The 22,216-nt window shown below is 35.3% G+C and overlaps 4 protein-coding genes across 7 annotated transcripts; 2 read left to right on the plus strand and 2 right to left on the minus strand.

The window, feature by feature from the left end:
- Positions 1-6,851: 6,851 nt before the first annotated feature.
- LOC17896588 (G-type lectin S-receptor-like serine/threonine-protein kinase At1g67520) lies at positions 6,852-9,909 on the minus strand. The gene is made up of 8 exons (XM_023787788.1): positions 8,991-9,909; positions 8,754-8,876; positions 8,601-8,657; positions 8,294-8,523; positions 8,005-8,215; positions 7,687-7,924; positions 7,449-7,602; positions 6,852-7,368 (listed from the first exon to the last, which is right to left on the minus strand). Exons 1-8 carry the CDS (start codon positions 9,907-9,909, stop codon positions 7,048-7,050), a joined length of 2,253 nt encoding a protein of 750 aa, XP_023643556.1. The 3' UTR covers positions 6,852-7,047.
- A 1,378-nt stretch (positions 9,910-11,287) lies between these two features.
- Positions 11,288-14,999, plus strand: LOC17895076 (U-box domain-containing protein 7). 3 transcript variants are annotated; one of them, XM_006300703.2, is made up of 6 exons: positions 11,288-11,390; positions 11,799-11,882; positions 12,108-12,293; positions 12,382-12,489; positions 12,692-13,848; positions 13,941-14,999. In XM_006300703.2, the coding sequence occupies exons 2-6, from the start codon at positions 11,832-11,834 to the stop codon at positions 14,779-14,781; spliced, it is 2,343 nt and encodes a 780-aa protein (XP_006300765.1). In that variant the 5' UTR covers positions 11,288-11,390; positions 11,799-11,831; the 3' UTR covers positions 14,782-14,999. The 3 variants fall into 3 exon arrangements, with proteins under 3 accessions (XP_006300765.1, XP_023643762.1, XP_023643761.1); XM_023787994.1 differs by having other exon boundaries at positions 11,804-11,882; XM_023787993.1 differs by lacking the exon at positions 11,288-11,390 and adding an exon at positions 11,425-11,704.
- Positions 15,000-15,161: 162 nt separating this feature from the next.
- Positions 15,162-15,940, minus strand: LOC17894527. Its single transcript, XM_023788308.1, has one exon. The coding sequence runs from the start codon at positions 15,878-15,880 to the stop codon at positions 15,182-15,184; it is 699 nt and encodes a 232-aa protein (XP_023644076.1). The 5' UTR covers positions 15,881-15,940; the 3' UTR covers positions 15,162-15,181.
- A 437-nt stretch (positions 15,941-16,377) lies between these two features.
- LOC17894952 (urease) lies at positions 16,378-21,752 on the plus strand. 2 transcript variants are annotated; one of them, XM_006300842.2, is made up of 18 exons: positions 16,378-16,611; positions 16,705-16,778; positions 16,877-16,922; positions 17,038-17,143; positions 17,264-17,409; positions 17,529-17,639; positions 17,935-18,098; positions 18,208-18,586; positions 18,661-18,769; positions 18,919-19,058; positions 19,195-19,332; positions 19,415-19,506; positions 19,717-19,846; positions 19,914-20,072; positions 20,282-20,446; positions 20,591-20,725; positions 20,831-20,902; positions 20,990-21,752. In XM_006300842.2, exons 1-18 carry the CDS (start codon positions 16,486-16,488, stop codon positions 21,209-21,211), a joined length of 2,514 nt encoding a protein of 837 aa, XP_006300904.1. In that variant the 5' UTR covers positions 16,378-16,485; the 3' UTR covers positions 21,212-21,752. The 2 variants fall into 2 exon arrangements, with proteins under 2 accessions (XP_006300904.1, XP_023643864.1); XM_023788096.1 differs by having other exon boundaries at positions 16,545-16,611; positions 16,696-16,778.
- Positions 21,753-22,216: the final 464 nt, after the last annotated feature.

A 22,216-nucleotide genomic window follows, 5' to 3' on the forward strand; every position in this document is an offset into this window, starting at 1 on the left:
AAAACTTCTATATAGATTTTTTCATGGTCCCAACATTATTTATTTATAGAGGTTTTACTGTATATGAAATCAAATATATTATTTGGTTTAGTTTTTTTTAAATGATCTAATGTTTATGTTATATTTTGATTGTTATGTTCTTATACAAAGTTAAAAGTTAAAAACACATGTTCTAGTATATAAATAAAACACATGTTTAATAAACGAAGCACGGTGTTTCCCTAGTTTTGATTTAGGAAAGACACACATGCCCTAATCTCTTATATAATTTATACACTACATCATACTTTTAAAAAACAGATGGAGGACTTAGTTGCGCTGCGCTGTGATTAGTTTAGGTTTAGAGGAATATGTGTGATGAGAACAATGCGGCGGAGCCTGAATTCGCGACAGCGCTAATAGCGGTGTGGTGGGACATGAACGACTGTCCAGTTCCCGAGGGTTATGATCCTCGTCGGGTCCGTCAGAGTTTAGAATGGACGTTCAAGAAACGAGGCTACTCTGGTCCTGTCTTCATCACTGGCTATGCCGACCAGAAACATACCCCTGCTCATCTCTTACAAGGGCTCTATTCCACTGGAGTCAGTGTTGCACATACCGTTCCCGGTTAGTCTAACTGTTATCTAATTATAATATTAATTCTCTAATTAAGTTTGAACTATCCCTACCCTAATCAAATATTTCAACTATCTTTCCAATAGAATGCAAATGCGCACACATGTTTGCGGATATGCTGATATGGCGAAACCATAACTCTTGTTCGACTACAATGATGCTCATATCTAATCAGGTGGATGATGTCTTCGCTTGGGATCTGGCCCGGCTACAACAACAGTCCCCATACAACATCTTTGTGGCTAACTCGATCAGTTCTGTTTTTAAGTATTATTCACCCCTGGTCACTTGTAAAGAGTGGCCCTGGAAAAAACTACTAAAATGGTACCCCGCTGATGAACCAATTATCTGCAGAGAAACGTATAAATTTCTACCACATGCTTTCTTTTATTGCAAATCGTGCAATTTCTTCAAGACCAACACCGTGGAAAAATTCAAGAAGCATCTCTGGAGTAGAGAGCATGCACTGAGGGTACGTACGTAAAGCATATATATTGTTTCATTTCTAATTGTTTGATCAGCAACAACAACAACATATTTATCTTTATTCCACACAGGAGATTACACACCCTTGTGCTCGAGAACTTGACCCTGTAACGAGGACGTGGGGAAAGAACTACCCTGCCAGGCCTGCATACGGGAAATCTAAAATAGAGGTTTGGTGGGACATGGAGGACTGTCCGATTCCTGAGGGGTACGATGCTCGCAGGGTGCGTCCGAGTTTGGAAGCCGCGTTCAAGAATCTAGGCTACTCTGGTCCTGTCTCCATCACTGGCTATGGCGACCAAACAAAAACCCCTGATCACCTCCTGCAAGGGCTCTCTTCCACTGGAGTCTCTATTGCACATAACATTTCCGGTTAGTTTGTTATCATCTCTGTAATATTTAAGGTTTTATTATAATTTCAACTGTCCCTGGTGAAATAACTTTTCCTGTATTGAATTGAAACAGATGCCACATCCAAGCACATTTTCTTTGATTTGGTTGATTGGCAAAACCAAAATCCTCCTCCAGCTACATTGATGGTCATATCCGATCATCTTACTTTCTCAGTAGCTCTAGCCCGGTCACAACAACTGACCATATACAACCTTTTTCTCGCTTATTCATATAGGCCTGACCAAATGTCAGTCCTGGTCACCTCTGCAGAGTGGCTCTGGGACAGCTTACTGGCAGGTCTTTGTTTTGTCCTCTCATCATCCATTACCTAATTACGCTGTGCCTGAGCTCTACTTAGTGTTTTTTTTTTAACACTTTCAGAGACAAGAAAACACCTTCTTCAAAAGTGCAGTGAAAAAGGTGAAGAATCTACCGGAATGTTTTATTGCAAATCGTGCGATTGTGATTGCAAAAGCCTTGATGATTTCAGGAAGCATCTCTCAAGTGAACAACATGCATTGGATGTAAGCTATCTTTCTCTCTACTTATATCAATACATTGTTTCATTGTCCAACCATTTGTGAAACAACCTGTTTCAAGCAGGAGGGTGAAATTATTGAGTTTAAACAAGAAGTCGAGTACGAGCGACTACGAGGGATAGAGGCAAGTTCTCTTTAATGATAACTTTAGATTTATAGTCACCACAAATTTATGTTTTCACGTTTCCAAATACTTATGTTTTCATCTTTACATCTTGTAGCTAGAACATTTTCCAAGTAAGAGCAAACGTTTGAGGAAAACATTTCAGACGGGTTTTCGTTTTCATAATCGTTTACGTCTTCTTACTAATCGTCGAGTTCGACTTAGAGCTCGAAAAACTCAAACCTGCAAGAAAGAGTACTGAAGTGACCAACGGGAAACCTAAACATCTGGCTGAGACATGGCCGCATCGAGAGTGGGCAATGATATTCGGTTGTGTCTTTGTTTCCTTTCGTCGGTTTGAACTATTTATTTTTCATTTCGGTTTGTTTGTTTAAAACAATGGTTATCTATCCTTAAAAAATAGTAAGTTAATCCTAATGTTTATTAACTAATGTAATTAATCTCTATATATTAGTTATGAAGCATATTAGAGCGAGGGTTTTTATCCATATTTTGCAAAATCAAAAGTTTAGATATTTATGAAGATTTTTTTTAGAAAAGACATACTCCAATGGTTAGAAAGAAGCTAAGACCAACATTATCGGTAGGTTTTAAAGAGGATGTAGGGGTTTTAATCAAAAAAATAAATTTCTAACATACGTAAGTTGGATAATGATTCTTTTGATGGGTTAAGAGACGCCACGTGGCGTAATCGGATTAGGCAAGTTTTTTTTTTTTTTTTTATTATGACATTACAATTTTTTTAAAAAAAAATTTTTTTAAATCATTTATTATGACATTACTATAGTTTTCTAATGTTAAGAAAAAACCAAATAAAATTAGCCATACATGGAAAACACAAGTTAATTTTCTTATATTACAAATTATAAATTTATTTAATTTAAAAAAAAAATCTAAGATACCCAACTTAAGATCCTACCAATAAACACATCTCAAAACTAAAAACAAAATTAAAACTTTTAAACTCTACTTTTCCAAATTTAATACTAAATTAATGCTAACATACCCTAAGTAACATACTCCCTATAATGTTGCTCTAAGGTTTTAAAAATTTAAGTTTTTGAAAAATTGTGTATAAAGTGTTTTGGAGTCAGCATTGTTTTCAATACCTTGCAAAGAGGCATCAACATTCTCTAGATGTGTATGTTACTTAAACTATATGAAATCAAAGTTCACCAAAAAAAAAAAAAAAACTATTGTATATGAAATCAAAGATTCTATTTGGTTTAGTTTTTTTAAAAAAAATGATCTAATGTTTATGTTCTATGATGATCTATCTTGATTACTTTGATCAGTTGATGTTAAAGAAGGAAGGAAATATATAACAAAAAAAAAAAAAAAGAGAAAGGAAATATATGCAGTTACGTTGTAAACTCAATTAAGCAAACTACAGTATCAATTTATTTCAATCATTACTTAATCTAAAAAAATTATGTTTATAGACTTCAAATTGAGACTATTATGTGTGGGGTTTAGAATGATGCAGAGTATTAGAAAATATCAAAATTCATGAAAAAATAAATACTCCTATATTTGCTTTACACTAGCTGTCATACCTTGTCTTGTACCATCTTTGTTCAAAAATCAAAATCATAGTTTAAGTATGTATTAATTTATCTGTTTGTTACTTTAATATTTAGTTAAATATTACAAAAAGTAAATTTCTCACTAAGTAAGAAAGGCTTTTTACATATAAAATCGTGAGTGATGCAAACTTTTTTTCTCCAAAAGCTCAAGAGATAGCTTACAAGTATAAAATCTAATATGAACAATGCAATTGTTTCAAAGTGAAGAAAAAAATGATTAAAGAATCAAATATTGTTGACGACTTTATTTAAAGTGGATGAGTTCTATAATAATAGTACCTTATTTACGACTTTAAAGTGGATCAGTGCAAACTAGTGCGCAATATATGGTGGGATCATGAAAGCGTAGAAAGCCTCATAATGTCATAATCATCACCGGAGATAAGGACTTCAGAAAAATTCCCCATGACTTGTTGAAAAATACAAGAATTTCTCATTATACTTTTTATGTTATACCTAAAAAAAATTGTATGTCACACTAAATTACATCATCAACAAAAATGGAGAATGGAAGACAATACGACACTTCAAGCTGCGGCGCATATGGTATATAATGTAATGAATCTCAATGTTTTATGTTTGGGTAAATTAAAATTTTATACTCAATTGACTACAAAATTAAGAATATAGCATTGATAAATGTATAATTAGTTCTCTCTCATTAACTTGTATAAGTGGACAAAAATATCATTTTGCATCTAACAAATTATTTAGCGAGATAATGATATAAATATCGACGATACTGTTCTTCAAATACATAAGTAAAATCATGTTATAAGTTAGATGAATAACTATTGAATTACCATGATAACAATATATATATATATATATATATATATACATATAGGTTTATAAATATATCGTGTTAAATTGTTTTGTACCGCGATAATTTATGATTTATGTGATAAGTTTATATTTACCGTGTTAACTCAATTACTATACCATATACAAAATAATAGTAAATTACATTTTAAAACCTACTATATAACTTTGAATGTCAAAAATAGCAATAACATGTTAAGTAATATTATATAGAGCAATTATTGAGTTCACCCTACTGTCAAACTTATTGTTCACCTCTTATTACTCTAACCAATAAAAATAAGAAGTATAATGCCATGTCAGACAAAAATTAAAATAAATAAAAAATAAATTCATAAAACGAAACAAATTATGGAAACAAAATATGTACACATATAACCACTATTTTATCAACCCAAACCGATATATAATTTCGTTTTAATTGTAAAATCTAAACCCTAACCACTACTTTATCAACCCAAACCGATATATAATTTTGTTTTAATTGTAAAATCTAAACCTTAACCACTCCTTTATAAACTCAAGCTGACATATAATTTTGTTTTAATTGTAAAATCTAAACCACAAGTCTCATTTATAAACACAAACCGATATATAATTTTGTTTTAATAATAAAATCTAAACCTCAAAAATATATTTAACCATGTTTTATTAAAGGTATACATATTTTGATTTCTAATTATAGGTAACTATTGACACATATATTATTAGTAATTATTTGTTGAACTGAATCATCACGATAACATATTATATATATATATATATATTTATAAGTTTATATTTATTGTGCTAATTCGGTTATCAACTAACTAAATACTCTGAGGCTAAAGTTGTCACAAAAAAGTAGACCTAATTATGAAAAGAAGAATGATATATACTTAATTAAGTTGTCAACTGAGTACATAGTATGCAATTTCCTTTATGTTTTCTTCATGCATATGTTCCTTAGAGCATCTCCAACCCACCTTTATTTCTTCCTCTAAACTCTATTTTATAGCAAATTTTGTTCCAACCCACCTCTATATCCACCTCTATTATAGAGATTGCTATTTTTATCTCTATATATAGAGGAACTCTATTTTTTCCTCTATAAATAGAGGTGAACTATTTTCTTGCAAAATAGTCCTTTTAATCTCAAACTTCTTTTATTTATGACCAAAATAAATAAAATAAATAAAATAAATATATTTAATCACTAATAATAATATAAAATATTTTAAAGGTTTTAATATAAATATATATTTTAAAATTTGAGACTACCATTTGTAAAAGTTAATATATATAAATAATAGATTTTATTTTTATTGAAGGAAAAAATATTTTATTCTTTCATTTATTCCATAATAATACTTTTAATACCAAAAAATTACTTAATATTCTCCTAAATTACTTCCGGATCCACCAATGTCGTTAAAGTATTGTCCAAACGATCCAAACGAAGTAGATGGAGGAGGAGCTTGTTGGTTTTGTTGTTGATCATTCCGCTTTTGTATAATTCGTGCTTGTTCCGCCTCAAAATATCCACGAACATTTGGATGTAAGGTATTCAAGTCACAAAATAAAATTTTGTTTTCTTCCTTCTGCTCTTTCAAAGCATAATTTTTACTTTGAATCTCCAATTGTTGTTGTCTTTGATGTGGAACGCGCATTCGGAGTACTACAATCTCGTTTTGCTATTTTGAAAGGACCAACACGTTTTTGGGAAAAAAATGTGTTACATGACATAATGACTACATGTATAATTTTACATAATATGATAATTGAGGATGAGCGTGATCTCGATGCACCAATTGAAGTTGAAAGAGAAGTTCCACCTCCAGCGGTCCAAATAGCAGAAGATGATGATATTCGTTTCCAAGAGTTTCTAGGTCGATTCAGAAAAATAAAAGATAAAGAAGCTCATTTCTCACTTCGAAATGCATTAGTTGATGGTTAATAATGTAGTATCTTATTGTTTTTTTATATAATGTGATGTATTTTTTAATTAAACATAATATATAATATAATGTTTTTATAATAAATATTTAATTTAAATAAAAATAATCGTCTTATTAAAATTTTATAAAAGTTAAAGTAAATGGGTTAATATGCAATTTTTATAAAGAGATGGTGTTAATATTAAAATTTTAAAAGAATCTATTTGGAATATTCTATTATAGAAGAAAAAATAGGGGAAACCATTGGAGCAAAAGTCAACTCTATTATAGAGTTCCTCTATAATAGAGGAAAAAATAGCAAAAACCATTGGAGATGGTCTTAATTCTCCATCTTTTGTAGAACCTTTAAGGTTTTTAAAATTTAAAATTTTAAAAAATTGTGTATAAAGTGTTTTGGAGTCAAGTTGAGAAGAATATGTATACATGAGTAAGTAAGTGTATGTATCCGAATTCCTAAATGCATGATCCGTGTAACGAAGTAAAGCATTTCAAGTAATGAGATTCACATTTACTATCATCAATTTTCTTGATCCTTATTTTCAGTTTCATCTTGCTTCCATCACCGTGATGGTAACTCTATTCACCGATACATTTTCCGGCTCTAGTGGCTCAACCTCTGTCTCCGGAAAGCTTCTCCGGGGACCATCATAGAAAGCAGGCTCTTTAGGCAAAGAAAGAGCATTGTTGCCTTCGCCGTATATCATGGGCACAACGTCTAACATATTTGGTCTATCTTGAGGGTTTTCTTGTACACACAACAGAGCAACTTGAACGCATCTCAACACTTGAGGCTCATCAAGAGCGGAATCTCCCAAAGACAGATCTATCATCTCGCCAATGCGGTTCTCTTTAAACATATTCCACACCTAGAAAACAGAGTTTCAAAGATCCAAAGACTAAGCAAGATGAGAATGTTAACAAAAGAGAGAAGAAGTTCAGCTTTTACATGAACTATGAGATTCAAAGGTCCTTCTGAGTCATGGTGGAAGCTATTGTTCTTCCTTCCACAAATAATTTCGAGCATTAGAACCCCAAAGCTGAACACATCTGATTTCGCCGAGAATAGTCCTTCCCTAAAGTACTCCGGCGACATATAGCCACTACACATAATATCAAACACAAGAAAGTCTTTATTCTCTAATAGAAGAATCCTTTTCTTGTGTTCTGGTCACTCTTTAACTTACAATGTGCCAGCAACTCTTTTAGTATTGGCTCTGGTTTCTTCAGCTCCAAATATCCGAGCCATTCCAAAATCCGATATCTTCGGATTCATATCCTCGTCCAACAAAATGTTACTGGCTTTGATGTCTCTGTGTATCACTTTCAATCTCGAGTACTTGTGAAGGTACAAAAGCCCTTGAATGATTCCTTCCATGATTCTGAACCGCATCGTCCAATCCAAAACGTTTTTCCTCGAGGGATCTTGCAAAGATTGTAGACATTTTTTTCAGATGAATTAATATAATATCTAAAGACTCTTAAAAGTTTAAATGAAAGCTCACCAAAAAGGAAGTAATCAAGACTCTTGTTGGGCATGTACTCGTAGATTAGCATTTTCTCATCCTTCTCGATACAACATCCTAGAACCTGAACAAGATTTGTGTGCTGAAGTTTCGCAATAAGCATAGCTTCGTTCTTGAACTCCAATAAACCTTGACCAGATGCTAAAGATAGTCTCTTGATAGCCACTTCTTCACCATTTAGTAACTTCCCCTTCAAGAAAGTGGTGGAAACATTTAAAAAAGAGAGGATATTATTAAGTTAATATGAAACTATGTATGGACAACGTACCTTATAGACAGGACCAAAACCTCCTTCACCAAGCTTGTTTGCATCGGAGAAGTAATCTGTTGCCAGTTCTACACTTTCAAAGCTAAAAATCTGAAGCTCGTTATTATTCTTCCTTTCACTTCTCTTGTGTTTGCGTCTCCTATCAATTCCCAATTCACGTAGTAGCATTTCTTGGTCTATTGTTGAACCAAACCTCAGCGATAAAAGTCTTCTCTGTATAAAACCAATCACTAAAACAACAAAAAAATCACATAAAACAGCTCAATACGGCTAATTCTTACACATGCTTATACAAAATTTGACATACCTTGTGGAGTGATTTCTCTCCATAGAAAGTAGAATACTCTACGAAATATAGCACTTGCTAAAAAACAAAATAGAGGTGAACTTGTTAGTAAGAAAATTAATTAATATTAGGGATAAAAAGTGTTTTTGAGTAATGCTGAAACAGTTATTCTACCTTTAACTTTAAATTTCCTCAAGACAAGATAGATTATTAACCAAATCACAAGTACCATTAGGAACAGTGATGCCAGAACAATATGCCAAGCTTCCAACTTTTTCTTCTCTTTGCTTACCACATCTTCAGTATTCCAAAAAAAAAAACTTATAGTCTCCAATATAGATTTTGATGAAGTTAATTAAACAACAATAAAACATCATTAGAAGAAAAAGTAAAAAGGGTACGTTAAGTTACCTGAAGTAGACCCATATGGCCTATCCGAGACTACGTTACCTGCAGCCAAACAATTCGAATTCCTAGAAATTTGCCTTATACGTTGCTGATGAACTCTACGCAAATCGCCATGTTGGTTTATCATTATGGTGGGGAAAAATGTCTCGGCATCGTTCTGATCATGACCTAGATACGTAAAATATTGTCCATTCTTGGTTGAAACGTAGGAAAAGAGGAAACCACATTCGTTTAATCCCTCTACAGAGAACCGACCATTGAACCATAGCCCACTTGACCAGTACGTGCTATTCCCACGCCACAAGATGGTCAATATGTTTGTGATATTAGCATCCATCCCAAAGACAAAAGACCCAGAAGATGGTAAAGTATCACCTAACCATGATGTAAGTTCCCATCTCTTCCCGGTCTTGGCATCGAAACCAAGTTTCATCCCAGGAAGAAGGGTATCTGTTGGATAATCGAAACTTTGCCACAAAACCCGTTTCACCGATCTATTAGAATCATCCATCTCTTGGAGCTGAAGGTTTCCAGAATCCAAAAGCTTTAAAGTTGTGTTTCTTGTGGCTTCCGTAGAGCTTAGCTCAAGCATGTTTGATGAACCTCTTAAAATCCTCAATCTGCCAAGAGAATCCACTGTGAGGCTACCAGAGCGTTCCGAGATTGGATTGTTACGGTTAGCAATCCAGACAGGTCTGTCCCGGACATCAAGATAAAGATCGTTGAACCAAATCCCAAGATACCAGTTTCTTGAATCCTCCATGTTGAAAAACTTGAGTTTGAAGATTTTGAAAGCAGAGACGAGCTCTTGCCCATCTTTCAAGTACTGGCCTTGATGAAGCGTATCTGTTTCACTCCATGATTGTCCTAACAAGAGAGACAAAGTAAAGAGATGGAGAAAGATCATACTATTTGACCACATACTTTACAGAAAATTTTGAAACTTTGGAAACTAGATTGGATTATAGGACAAACATATATATTGTTTGTGATCAAAGTCTCTAACTCACAAGTTCAAGCTTACGTACGCTTGGAGACAAATTTGAAGTCTATAGTCTTGTCCGTTGAAGTTTCCGAGTTACTACAGCTGGTAGACAACAAAATAGCAACGAGAAACTAAAAGAGTATTATATATTTCATAAAGACAAAAAGTCTTTCATCATCAGGTTCAAAAGCTATACTTTGTATTGATTGACCAGGATGTAACGAATTTATTTTTTATTTTTTTGTGAGTACTCTCCGAATCGAACTAGCTAATTGGTGTAAGATTTAATATGAGATTGATAATCAATCATATTGATTTTTCATTACAAAAGAACCAATAACATGCAAATTCACAACAACAACAACAACCAAAAAAATCACAAAAGAATAAAAATAAAAATTGAATAAACATGCGTTTGTGTATGACACAGACTCTCTGGATTGGTCAAACCCTTTTATTTGGATTTCTCTTTTAAATTTTTAAAATGCGATATTTCCATCCTTAGTCAAAATTTTCAGGATGGTGAACGAATTTGATGACTACAAATCGAATGCAAGAAGAAAAAAAATCGAAATGTCCACCACTGATAAAAATATGAGAAATTTTGATTAAACTTCATGATCATTATAAGCTAAATAGAGATTATAATTTAATTTTAATTTATAATTTAACTCCATTCTAATAAGTATAAAGTATATGTAAACTGAACTATATAATTAAGAAAACTGAAGCATACGAAATGAATTATTAAAGAGGCGCATATACCCAACTGGTGGATGGAACAAGCAAATCTTCGAGTGGGTTTTTTAATTAGAAAGAAAAGAAAAACTCAATTTGATTATTTGGTATAAAAAATTGCTAAAAAAATGATCAAGTGGGATAACATAATGTCATAATTTAACTGACAATTAGTTCATGTTCCCACTAACAATGTGATGGAAAACCAAAAAAACGCACTATTTTGCAACCATATAACGCACTAATCTCTTCTCAAAAAAAAGGTTACCCATAAAACTCTTTAAAAAAAAGTTGATTAATAATACTCCTAAGTCTAACTTCTAATAACTAACCCAAAATTAATCTTTTAGTCATAAAAGTTACAAATTAGTACAAATTACATAACTCAATTGTCTTTGGAAAACTTCCTAAAAGTAGTAATTAAATTATTAAAGAGAAGCGTTCATTTGCCAATTATAATAATAATTAACGTCACGGTAATGCCGTTCTTAACTTAAAATTAATTTAATTAACACACAGATTCTTAAGTACTTCCACCACCACTCCAAATCCAAAAATATCACAATCTCTCTCTCTCTCTCTCTAACTCTGGCTCTATCTCAAAAACCTATGGATCGTTGCCAAGAACAAAAACCCTAATTTGTTTTATGAAGCCGCCGTGGCTGGTCTCAATTTCTCCGGTATGTCTTGTGTTTTTTTTACTTTGACTTCTATCTTATCTCTTCTGTTGTCTTCTTTATTGTTTTTTTTTGTTTTTCCATTTTTGGTTGTTGCTGGTTCCACACGTGTTCTACGCAGCTTTATTTTTAGTTGTCTCTTTTTGTTTTCTTTTTCTTCTTCTTCTTCGCGTTTCTATTAATCGTAGAATTTTCCGGTTTTTGTGGAGCTGTTTCAGTTTCCGTTATTGCAAAACAAATTTCCATGTCTGAATAAAAAAAAATTTATGTTTTTTTTTTTTTTGTGTGTGTTTCCTGGGTTAAGAGATCATAGCTAGGTATAATTTCTATTTAAATCAATTTTGTAGTTTTATGATTCAATTTATTTATTTGTTTTCAGTAATTTATTGGGAATTTTGTTTTGTTCTGTAGTTTAGAGTTTGTGTCCGGTGAGGTTGGGGATCAATGGATGTGACAGAGCTTGAAGAGAATCTTTTCGCGGCTAGCGATGCTAAGGTTCGGTTTCATTACCTGATTTTGATATAGGGATAAATTTTGCATTTTTGATTTAGCAGACCTTGTTCCAATTCAATTAGTAAGTAATTGGGTTAATCTTAAAGGATTAGTTTTTCTATCATCTGAGTTCAATATGTTAAGAGGGTTGTGTGTTTTTGAGATTTATGTTCTTGTTCTTTGATGTTAGTTTTGTGATATAAGCTTATGTTTATATGGAAAACGCAGTTACATGGAGATATGTGTAAAGAACTATCAGGAGTTCTTTGTAAGGTACTCTCAATCTTTCCTTCCTTGGAAGGAGCAAGACCTCGAAGTAAATCAGGGATTCAGGCTTTGTGTTCTTTGCATATTGCACTTGAGAAGGCAAAGAATATTCTTCAGCACTGTTCTGAGTGTAGTAAACTTTACTTGGTCAGTTTCTTTTTTCTTTTGACGAGTCTTTAAGCTTTCTCTTTTTGTGTGTGTTTGGCGTCTTTAATTTGTCTACAATTTGCAACAGGCCATAACAGGGGATGCTGTTCTTTTGAAATTTGAGAAAGCAAAGATTGCTCTCATTGATGGTCTTAAACGTGTGGAAGACATTGTTCCTAGCTCAATTGGATCACAGGTAATGTTTGATTCAGTTCACTGCACATTCTCTCATTTCTGATGATTAAAGTCTAGTTCGTCCTGTTGTTGCTTGATAAGTATGTTCTTCAGGTTTTTTTTTGTTTTTATTGGCTTGTTGAAGATAGAGATCTGATGTGTACAGTTTTCTATGATTAGTCCTAATTGAGAAGTCTGATGGTTTATATATATGATCTCTTCAGATTTTGGAGATTGTTGGTGAACTAGAGAACACCAGGTTCATACTTGATCCATCAGAGAAGGAAGTTGGTGATCAGATTATTGCACTGCTCCAACAAGGGAAGAAATTTGACAACTGTAATGACAACACCGAGCTTGAAATTTTCCACCGCGCAGCTGCTAGACTCAGTATCACTTCTTCTAGAGTGGCTCTGGCGGAAAGACGGGCTTTAAAGAAACTCGTTGACAGGGCACGCGCTGAAGAAGACAAGCGTAAGGAATCAATTGTGGCATATCTTTTGCATCTTATGAGAAAATGCTCCAAGCTATTCAGAAGTGAAATTCTGGATGAGAATGACTCTCAGAGTTCAAATCCATGTTCTCCTACTGAGGATAGTGGGAGTGTTCATGGGTTTGGCCGCCAGCTGTCTAGGTTTGGTTCTTTGAACGACAAGCCCATGAACAGCATAAAATCAGGACAGATGCCCGTTCCACCCGAAGAACTGAGATGCCCCATATCTTTGCAACTTATGTGTGATCCTGTCATTATTGCTTCTGGGCAGACATATGAACGGGTCTGTATTGAGAAGTGGTTCAGTGATGGGCATAATACTTGCCCAAAGACTCAACAGCAGCTCCAACATCTATCCTTGACTCCCAATAACTGTGTTAAAGGTCTTATTGCGAGCTGGTGTGAACAGAATGGAACTCAAATCCCTAGTGGACCGCCGGAATCTCAAGAGCTCGACTACTGGAGACTTGCTCTCTCTGACTCTGAGTCCACCAAGTCAAAGTCAGTCAATAGTATAGGCTCGTGTAAACTGGCAGGCATAAAAATTGTTCCTTTGGAGGAGAATGGTACTACTGTAGTCGAACGACAAAACACGGAAGAAAGTTTTGTGTCTGATGATGATGAGGATTCTGATGTAAATGTACTTGAAAGGTATCAAGATTTATTGGCTATCTTAAACGAGGAGAAGGACTTGGATAAAAAAGGCAAGGTTGTAGAAAAGATCAGGCTATTGCTCAAGGATGATGAAGAGGCCAGGATCTTCATGGGAGCCAACGGGTTTGTTGAAGCGTTGTTGCGGTACCTAGAATCAGCTGTGGATGAAAAAAATGTGGTATCACAGGATAGAGGAGCTATGGCTCTATTCAATTTAGCCGTCAACAATAACAGGTTATACCTCCTGTTCTGTTAATGTTGGTAGTACAATAACGGATTATGGCTTTCTCATTACTTTTTGTGTTCTTCTTTTCCATGGCCTGCAGGAACAAAGAATTGATGTTAACTTCTGGGGTGATTCCGCTGCTAGAGAAAATGATCTCTTCTTCTGAATCCCAAGGTCCAGCAACCGCGCTTTATCTTAATCTTTCCTGTCTAGATGAGGCAAAGTCCGTGATAGGTGCAAGCCAAGCTGTACCTTTCCTTGTGCAACTTCTTCAGGGAACAACCGAAAACCAATGCAAGCTTGATGCTCTTCATGCCCTATACAACCTTTCCACATATTCTCCCAATATTTCTGCACTCCTTTCATCTAACATCATCAAGAGCCTCCAAGGCCTTCTCGCGTCAACAGGTGAAAATTTGTGGATAGAGAAGTCATTAGCCGTATTGCTAAATCTAGCTTCGAGCCAGGAGGGAAAAGATGGAGCTGTATCATCACAGGGCATGATCAGCAGTCTAGCAACAGTGCTAGACATGGGTGACACAACAGAGCAGGAGCAAGCTGTTTCATGTCTTTTGATTCTATGCAACGGAAGAGAGTCTTGTATCCAAATGGTGCTACAAGAAGGTGTGATACCATCATTAGTGTCAATCTCAGTAAACGGGAGTCCGCGAGGCAGGGAGAAGTCTCAGAAGCTTCTAATGTTGTTTAGGGAACAAAGGCAGCAACGGGACCAGCCATCTCCAAACAGAGATGAGCCGCCACAAAAGGAACCTCCCCGGAAATCTCTCTCAGCACCAATGACTGTCCATGGATCAACTCCTGCTTCACCTTCAGTTCAAGGTTTTGAACCGAGAGTCTTGTCGAAATCAATGTCGAGAAGAAAGTCGTTGGCTAGACCATTCAGCTTCTTCTGGAAGAAAAGCTACTCGATTCGCCAGTGAGAAAGACAAAATATAATACTCAAAAACCTTTGTTTGTAAAGCTTTGTTTTTTCTTTTTTACAAGTTACAGAAGTTATATCATAGAGAAGAAGATATGTACAGGCCCCATTGTGATTATACTCAGATTTTTTGCTGTTTCTTTTGGTTAAGCCAAAAAAAGATGTATATCAGGTAAATATAAATAAACCAAAAACCCCAATTTTAACATCATTACACCATCTCTTGTTATCCTTCTACCTTATGTTTTTATGATCTAGAAGACAATGCTCAGTAGAGTAGTAGAGTTAACAAAATGGATCATCAATATGATATTTACAAAGTAATGAATACAAGAAGTTGGTACAGAGACTGAACATTTAGTCTAATGCTTTGTGCTAATGCAGAATTGAAGGGGAAAAGGTCAGGTTGAGTAGGAATCAGAACGCGAGAATGTGAGCGAATCGGCGCTTCTACTACTTCGTTTGATGGGATTCTGAATCCATCCATTTTCAAACAGTTCCAAAATAGGATCACCGCGGCTGCTACTGCTACGACCAGTGCTTCCACCGCCATCTTCTCCGCTACTTCCTCTCTGCAATGCCTCCTTGTACGTTGCTTTCTTCCCCTCAGTCCCTAATCTCTCCTTCTCTTCATCTTCTTCTTGCAAGTTTGATCCTGATCTGCTAAAGCTCCTATCCACCGTGATCTCTTTCTCCTTGGTCCCTTTGTTCTTATCCCTCCAACGTCCCAACATGTTCACCAACAAACCAAGCCAAGAAATGACATAAACCAGCACCAAATCTAGCCACACAACTCGGTTCATCATACTCGGAAGTTTCTTCAAGAACACATCGAATCTCTCAGGAAGAGTCTCTAAAACGATCAGCAAATCAGAGATCTTAAAAAACACAAAGCTGGTAGAAGGAAAATAAGTCTCGATAGTCTCTTGCAACGCGAGAATGTGATCGTCGAATACAGAGAGAACCGCGAGAAAATGTCGATGAAACGGACTTGTCAAGGAAATCAAGAAGACAACGAAATCGAAGAGTTTCTGCAGAACCGAAGAGGTCAGATTCTTCTTCTTTAAAGTCTTGTTTCTTGTGTAAACAACACGAGCCATTGAGAGTATTACACCACCACATGTCTCAAGAGGACGACGTCGCTGCCTCCTCCTCGCTGTTTGCTCCTGTCAAAAATCCAATACCAAAAAAAAAAAGATTAACCCAAACATGGCTTTGAATATTTGAGATTATTGAGAGTAGAGAACAAATAAAATTTTGCATACCATTTATGATGAATGTAGCTCGTAAATCTCGAGAGGATAGTTTTATTTTTCTCGCCTGTAAAAAATTTTCCAAGAAAATGAAAGAGAAACTTTAAGAAAATTTTAGTATGTTTTGAGAGTTTTATACATAGTCAGAGGAAAGCGATCGGTTAATCTTGATTTCAGCTATAAACGAGCGGTTACGCTTTTCTAACCGCAGGGAAAACGATTCGAACCTCGGTGCCTAAAATAGTAAAATGTCCCTAATAAAAAGAAATCGGAATCTATGACGTAAGCAAGCAAAATTAGATAAATTGAACATTGTACTGTGTGACTCTGCGAATCACTGATTCGTCAACGGAATCGTCCCTTCGTTGATCTGTTTTTTTTTTTTTTTTTCCGGCGAAGTCTTTGGTCGTTGACTTATCTGCTTTTCGAATTTTCTGGTGGAGGAGGAGAAAATGAAGTTGTTGCCTCGAGAGATTGAGAAGTTAGAGCTTCATCAAGCAGGTTTCCTTGCACAGAAGCGTCTTGCTCGTGGTATTAGACTTAATTACACTGAAGCTGTAGCTCTCATTGCTACTCAGGTATACTCTTTTTGACGATTAGTAAACTTATTTTTAGTGTATTAGAAGATTTGAATTTTTTTTGTTTTTTTTTATCGAATAATGATTGTGTAGATTCTTGAGTTTATTCGTGATGGTGAGAAAAGCGTAGCTGAGCTGATGGATATTGGGAGACAACTATTAGGAAGGTGATTAGTTGAACTATATACTGTTGATTCAGTTGTGTTCTGTGTTTTAGACAACTAAGTACTTGGTTATCATTTTCTTGTTTTTTTTTTTGTTACAGGAGACAGGTTCTTCCTGCTGTTGTTCATCTTCTGTATACGGTTCAGGTGGTATTCATTAACTTTATCTCTGTTGCTTTTCTTCTTATAGATTTTGCAAATGTTTTATGTTCATTGTGTTTTTGCAACGGCTGTGTCGATAACTAGTTTTGGTGTTGTGTAGGTCGAAGGGACATTTCGCGATGGTACAAAGTTAGTCACGGTTCATGAACCCATTTCTTCTGAAAACGGGAATCTTGAATTAGCTTTGCATGGATCTTTCCTTCCAGGTTTGTTTCATTCTACCACTAAATTTCATTTTTGTTTTCTAATATACTTTGCTTGTTTGTGGAAGTTGTAATATTATTAATGTAGTTTGATTATGATATGTTTATTGGCTCGTTTTGTAGTCCCTTCATTGGATAAGTTTCCAGAAGTTGTTCATGAGGATGTAATTCCTGGAGATATAAAATATGGAGATGGAAGTATAATTATAAATCATGGAAGGAAGGCAGTAGTTCTGAAAGTCGTCAACACTGGAGACAGACCAGTTCAGGTGTGTGATTTCGGCATTTCGTGCTTCTTCTCTGTTGCAATCCTCATTGGTTTTTTATATGGATGGAGATAGATTTCACCAAAGACGTTATATTTAATATTTCAGAGTCTCTTTTTCAGGTTGGAAGTCATTACCATTTCATTGAAGTGAATCCATTGTTGGTGTTTGATAGACGTAAAGCTCTTGGTATGCGTCTAAACATACCAGCTGGAACCGCTGTACGATTTGAGGTTGGGTTTCTGAATATCTCTGTCTCTTGTTTCATTCCTCATGTACCTTTTGAGTTGGCCTCAATCAGAAACCTCTTCAGTATCTATTCTATCTAGATGTTTATGGAGACAGCAATATTAACATTAGAAAACCTTTGAAATCCTTTTTGAAAAAGCTTGTATGTGCATCATTTTAAGGGATTTTCTGCTGTTGTCACATTACACACTGTTAATGTGATGCCTTTTGTTACATTTTTTGGCTAAGGCACGACCATGTTTTTAGTCCTGTCAGTGAAAATTGTTATGTTTTTCGTAGCCAGGAGAAAGAAAAAGCGTTGTACTTGTGAATATTGGTGGAAATAAAGTGATAAGGGGAGGAAATGGTATTGTTGACGGTCCGGTTGATGATGTCAATTGGACAGTTGTGATGGAAAACATGGAGAGAAGAGGCTTTAAGCACCTCGACGATGCTGATGTTAGGTTAAGTCTTACTTATTTTGCATTTTTTATGTTCTCGAGATTTGAGTTTCAACATGGTCTATTCACTTGCATATTCAACAAAATCAAGTTTTTATTGACCTCTTTGCAGTGAAGGGATAGCAGGGGAAGATCCTACATTTACAACTACAATTACGCGTGAAAAGTATGCAAATATGTACGGTCCTACAACTGGCGACAAGCTTCGGCTAGGTGATACCAACTTATATGCAAGAATCGAAAAGGATTATACTGTTTATGGAGATGAATGTGTATTTGGTGGTGGAAAAGTTCTAAGAGAAGGCATGGGACAAGGGATAGAGCAATCTGAAGCTCTTTCTTTGGATACTGTCATTACCAATAGTGTGATAATTGATTATACAGGAATATATAAGGCAGATATTGGCATTAGAAATGGTCATATTGTCGGTCTTGGCAAAGCAGGCAATCCAGATACCATGCATGGTGTGCAGAGCAATATGCTTATAGGGGTAATTTTGATACACTGTATGAACACTGTAGTTACCATATTGGGCTACTTACCTCCTCTTGTTGATTTTATTAGAATAAGACTGAAGTTATTGCTGGAGAAGGAATGATTGTAACTGCAGGAGCTATTGACTGTCATGTGCATTTCATATGTCCGCAGTTAGTATACGAAGCTGTGTCAAGCGGTGAGTAGTGTAGCCTGACTACATATATTCTCCTTGAACAGATTATCCATTTTGGAATGTGCTTATTTCATGTTTTCATGTATGGGAGAGAAAGCATAAGTTTGCAAGTGTTTAGAACACTGATCACTCTAACTCGTAATTATATGCAGGTATTACAACTATGGTTGGAGGAGGGACAGGGCCTGCTTATGGTACACGTGCTACTACCTGCACCCCTTCTCCATTCGATATGAAGTTAATGCTGCAGTCCACGGATAGCCTGCCACTAAACTTTGGGTTTACAGGAAAGGTTGGATATGGTTCATCTTGATAATGATATGCTTGTTATTCATGTAATCATCTTTTTCCAAAAGTCTGCACTTCCTAAGATGGATACACCAATAACTGAGTAGAACTCTTACGGTTAGCAAATGTATCATTGTTAGGGAAATACAGCTAAACCCTCAGAGCTTTGTCACATAGTGGAGGCTGGAGCAATGGGATTGAAGCTGCATGAGGACTGGGGAACTACTCCTGCTGCAATAGATAATTGTTTGGCAGTTGCAGAAGAATATGATATCCAAGTCAGCTCTTTATACTAACATCCTCTTTTAAGGAACATATTTGAAAGTTTGCCAAATGTACTCAGTTGTTTTTATTTGACAGGTGAACATTCATACTGACACGTTAAATGAATCGGGTTTTGTGGAGCACACAATCGATGCATTTCGAGGGAGAACAATACATACATACCACAGGTTCATCAGCAGCTCACCTCTTCACCTACAGTATTTTTTTTTGTATATGGCCATGTTGGGTTGGTTGATGACAGTATCTTAAATTTGTTGCATCAATTGCCCAGTTCAAGCTGATAAAACTAGATAAATAGCAACCATACCAAAGTAAGGTTACTGCCTATGTTTGAAGCAAATATTGAAGTGCTGTTTTTGTTAAATCCTTCTGGACAGCGAAGGCGCTGGTGGTGGACATGCGCCAGATATCATCAGAGTTTGTGGAGTAAAAAATGTACTACCGTCTTCAACCAACCCAACACGGCCATATACAAAAAATACTGTAGATGAACATCTTGACATGCTGGTATGAGAATTTAATGAAAGTATATTACTTTCGACCTGTTCATAAACTCACATGCAAACACAATCAGATGGTGTGCCATCACCTTGACAAGAACATCCCAGAAGATGTAGCTTTTGCTGAATCAAGGATAAGAGCTGAAACAATAGCAGCAGAGGACATATTGCATGATATGGGAGCAATCAGCATTATCTCTTCTGACTCACAAGCAATGGGTCGCATTGGAGAGGTTCACCCTCTAACCATAAACATTTTGTGAAATCAATACTTGATACTCTATGTTCTCAAAAGAGTTTTTCGACTCTTTGCTAGATTCTAGTATTTTCTATCTCTTCTCTGCAGAGATTGCTTACTTTGTGCCTTGTGGCATGTTCTCTTGTAGCCTCTTACACTTTGCACTTTGCATGAAAAGAAAATTGTGATTTCCATTTTTTGCAGGTAATAAGCAGAACTTGGCAGACTGCTGACAAGATGAAGGCTCAGAGGGGAGCCACTGATCCTAATACTGATGATGATAACGCGAGAATAAAGAGGTACATTGCAAAGTACACTATAAACCCAGCTATAGCCAATGGTTTTGCTGACTTAATTGGCTCGGTTGAGGTATGTTTTCTCTTCCTGGTACAAGTTTTTTTGCTCTGTCGTCCAATACATGCCAAAACTGTATGAAACATCGTTTCTTATGCACATATTATTGCCTGCATTCGTTAATGAGTTTTTTTTTTGTAAAATTGCACTGCTCTGCAGGAGAAGAAGCTGGCTGATCTCGTTATATGGACACCAGCTTTCTTTGGAGCAAAACCAGAAATAATAATCAAGGGAGGCAACATATCATGGGCTAATATGGGAGATGCAAATGCGAGCATACCCACTCCTGAGCCAGTAAGCAACACTGACTACTAGTTTCTGGACATATTCTCTTAACAACACGTCTCTTAAGTTTACCTGGTTGATTAAGAAATATAACACTCTTTGCTTTGACGGTAGGTCACATCGAGACCTATGTTTGGAGCATTTGGAAAGGCCGGAAGTGAAAACTCTGTTGCATTTGTCAGCAAGGTATGAATTGGTCTTCTCTTTCTCAAACTGATTTGTGGATCAGTTAACATATAATAACTATAGTTTCTTTATTCTTATCTAACCTAGGCTGCCTTGAGAAACGGGGTAAAAGAAGTTTATGGACTTAAGAAGAGGGTTATAGCAGTCTCCAACGTGAGGCAGCTCACAAAACTCGACATGAAGCTGAATGATGCGCTTCCCGACATCACCGTGGACCCAGAGACATATGTTGTCACAGCAAACGGCGAGGTCCTTACGTGTGAGCCAGCTGATTCAGTCCCTCTCTCCCGGAACTATTTCCTCTTTTAAGGTTGCTTTGTTGGCATTATATAGGCATTGCTATGCTAGCTAGAATGAGACACCTAAACCACTATAGCAAGCCTATACCCATAGGCCACATCTCTTATTTTTATTGGTAATATTAAGCTTCTCTGAACAACCAAAAGGGGATGTGGTGAAATAAATAGATGATCAAGTATTAGATAGTTCAAGAAGTAATGTTGTTACACTAGAGGATCCACCATAGAATAGAACAATAAGCCATAAGGTGCTGTCTCTTTCTCTTTCTTATTTTATGGCATGAAGCCATTAGTGGACTGTCCTGATTCTGGTGGGGTAAAAGCATTTACATCATTACAGAAGCAAATTCTGGAAGACATCAACAGAGAGTTATTGTACTGATCGAGCTTTTATGTGATTTGTTATCTTCTCCTCTTCTATGATGGTGTGTGTCACCATCTTGTTTCAAAATCGTCTTCATGTTTTGAGAGTCATTTTACTAAACTCTTTTCACTTCAGAAATATGTTGAAATACTAATGACCGTAAATTCCAATGTTATCAATTTCACAATTAGGTGAACCTTAACCCAAGTTATGCGGGTGACTAATACTATTATCTCAGGACTCATTTGCATTGATAAAAAAAACTTTAGTTGTGTTTTTATAGATAATGCAATTTGGTTTCGTGAAAAGGGTTAAAGGGACATGATTAGACAAATTTGAAGTAGACTGCTACCTAACTTCAATGAATTGATATTAAAAGGACAAAAAAAAAAAAAAAAATGAAGAATGAAGGTAAGATAATATCCATAAAAAAAAATAGTACCAAAGATATAAGATATATGATATTTCTTTGTTTTGTTGAAAATTACAATTCATCCTGAATAACTAATAAAAAAACAAAGATAACCAAAAAAAATCTTAGAAAATAGATTAATAAAGAACAGAGAAAGTACTTGTTTCTCTTATTTGGTACTATAGTTTTCTCCTTGGAATAAAACATGTATAGTAAATCAAGAAATATAATAATGATTA

Source organism: Capsella rubella, unplaced genomic scaffold, assembly GCF_000375325.1.
Source record: "Capsella rubella cultivar Monte Gargano unplaced genomic scaffold, Caprub1_0 scaffold_2, whole genome shotgun sequence".
In the NCBI taxonomy this organism is placed as follows: domain Eukaryota; kingdom Viridiplantae; phylum Streptophyta; class Magnoliopsida; order Brassicales; family Brassicaceae; genus Capsella; species Capsella rubella.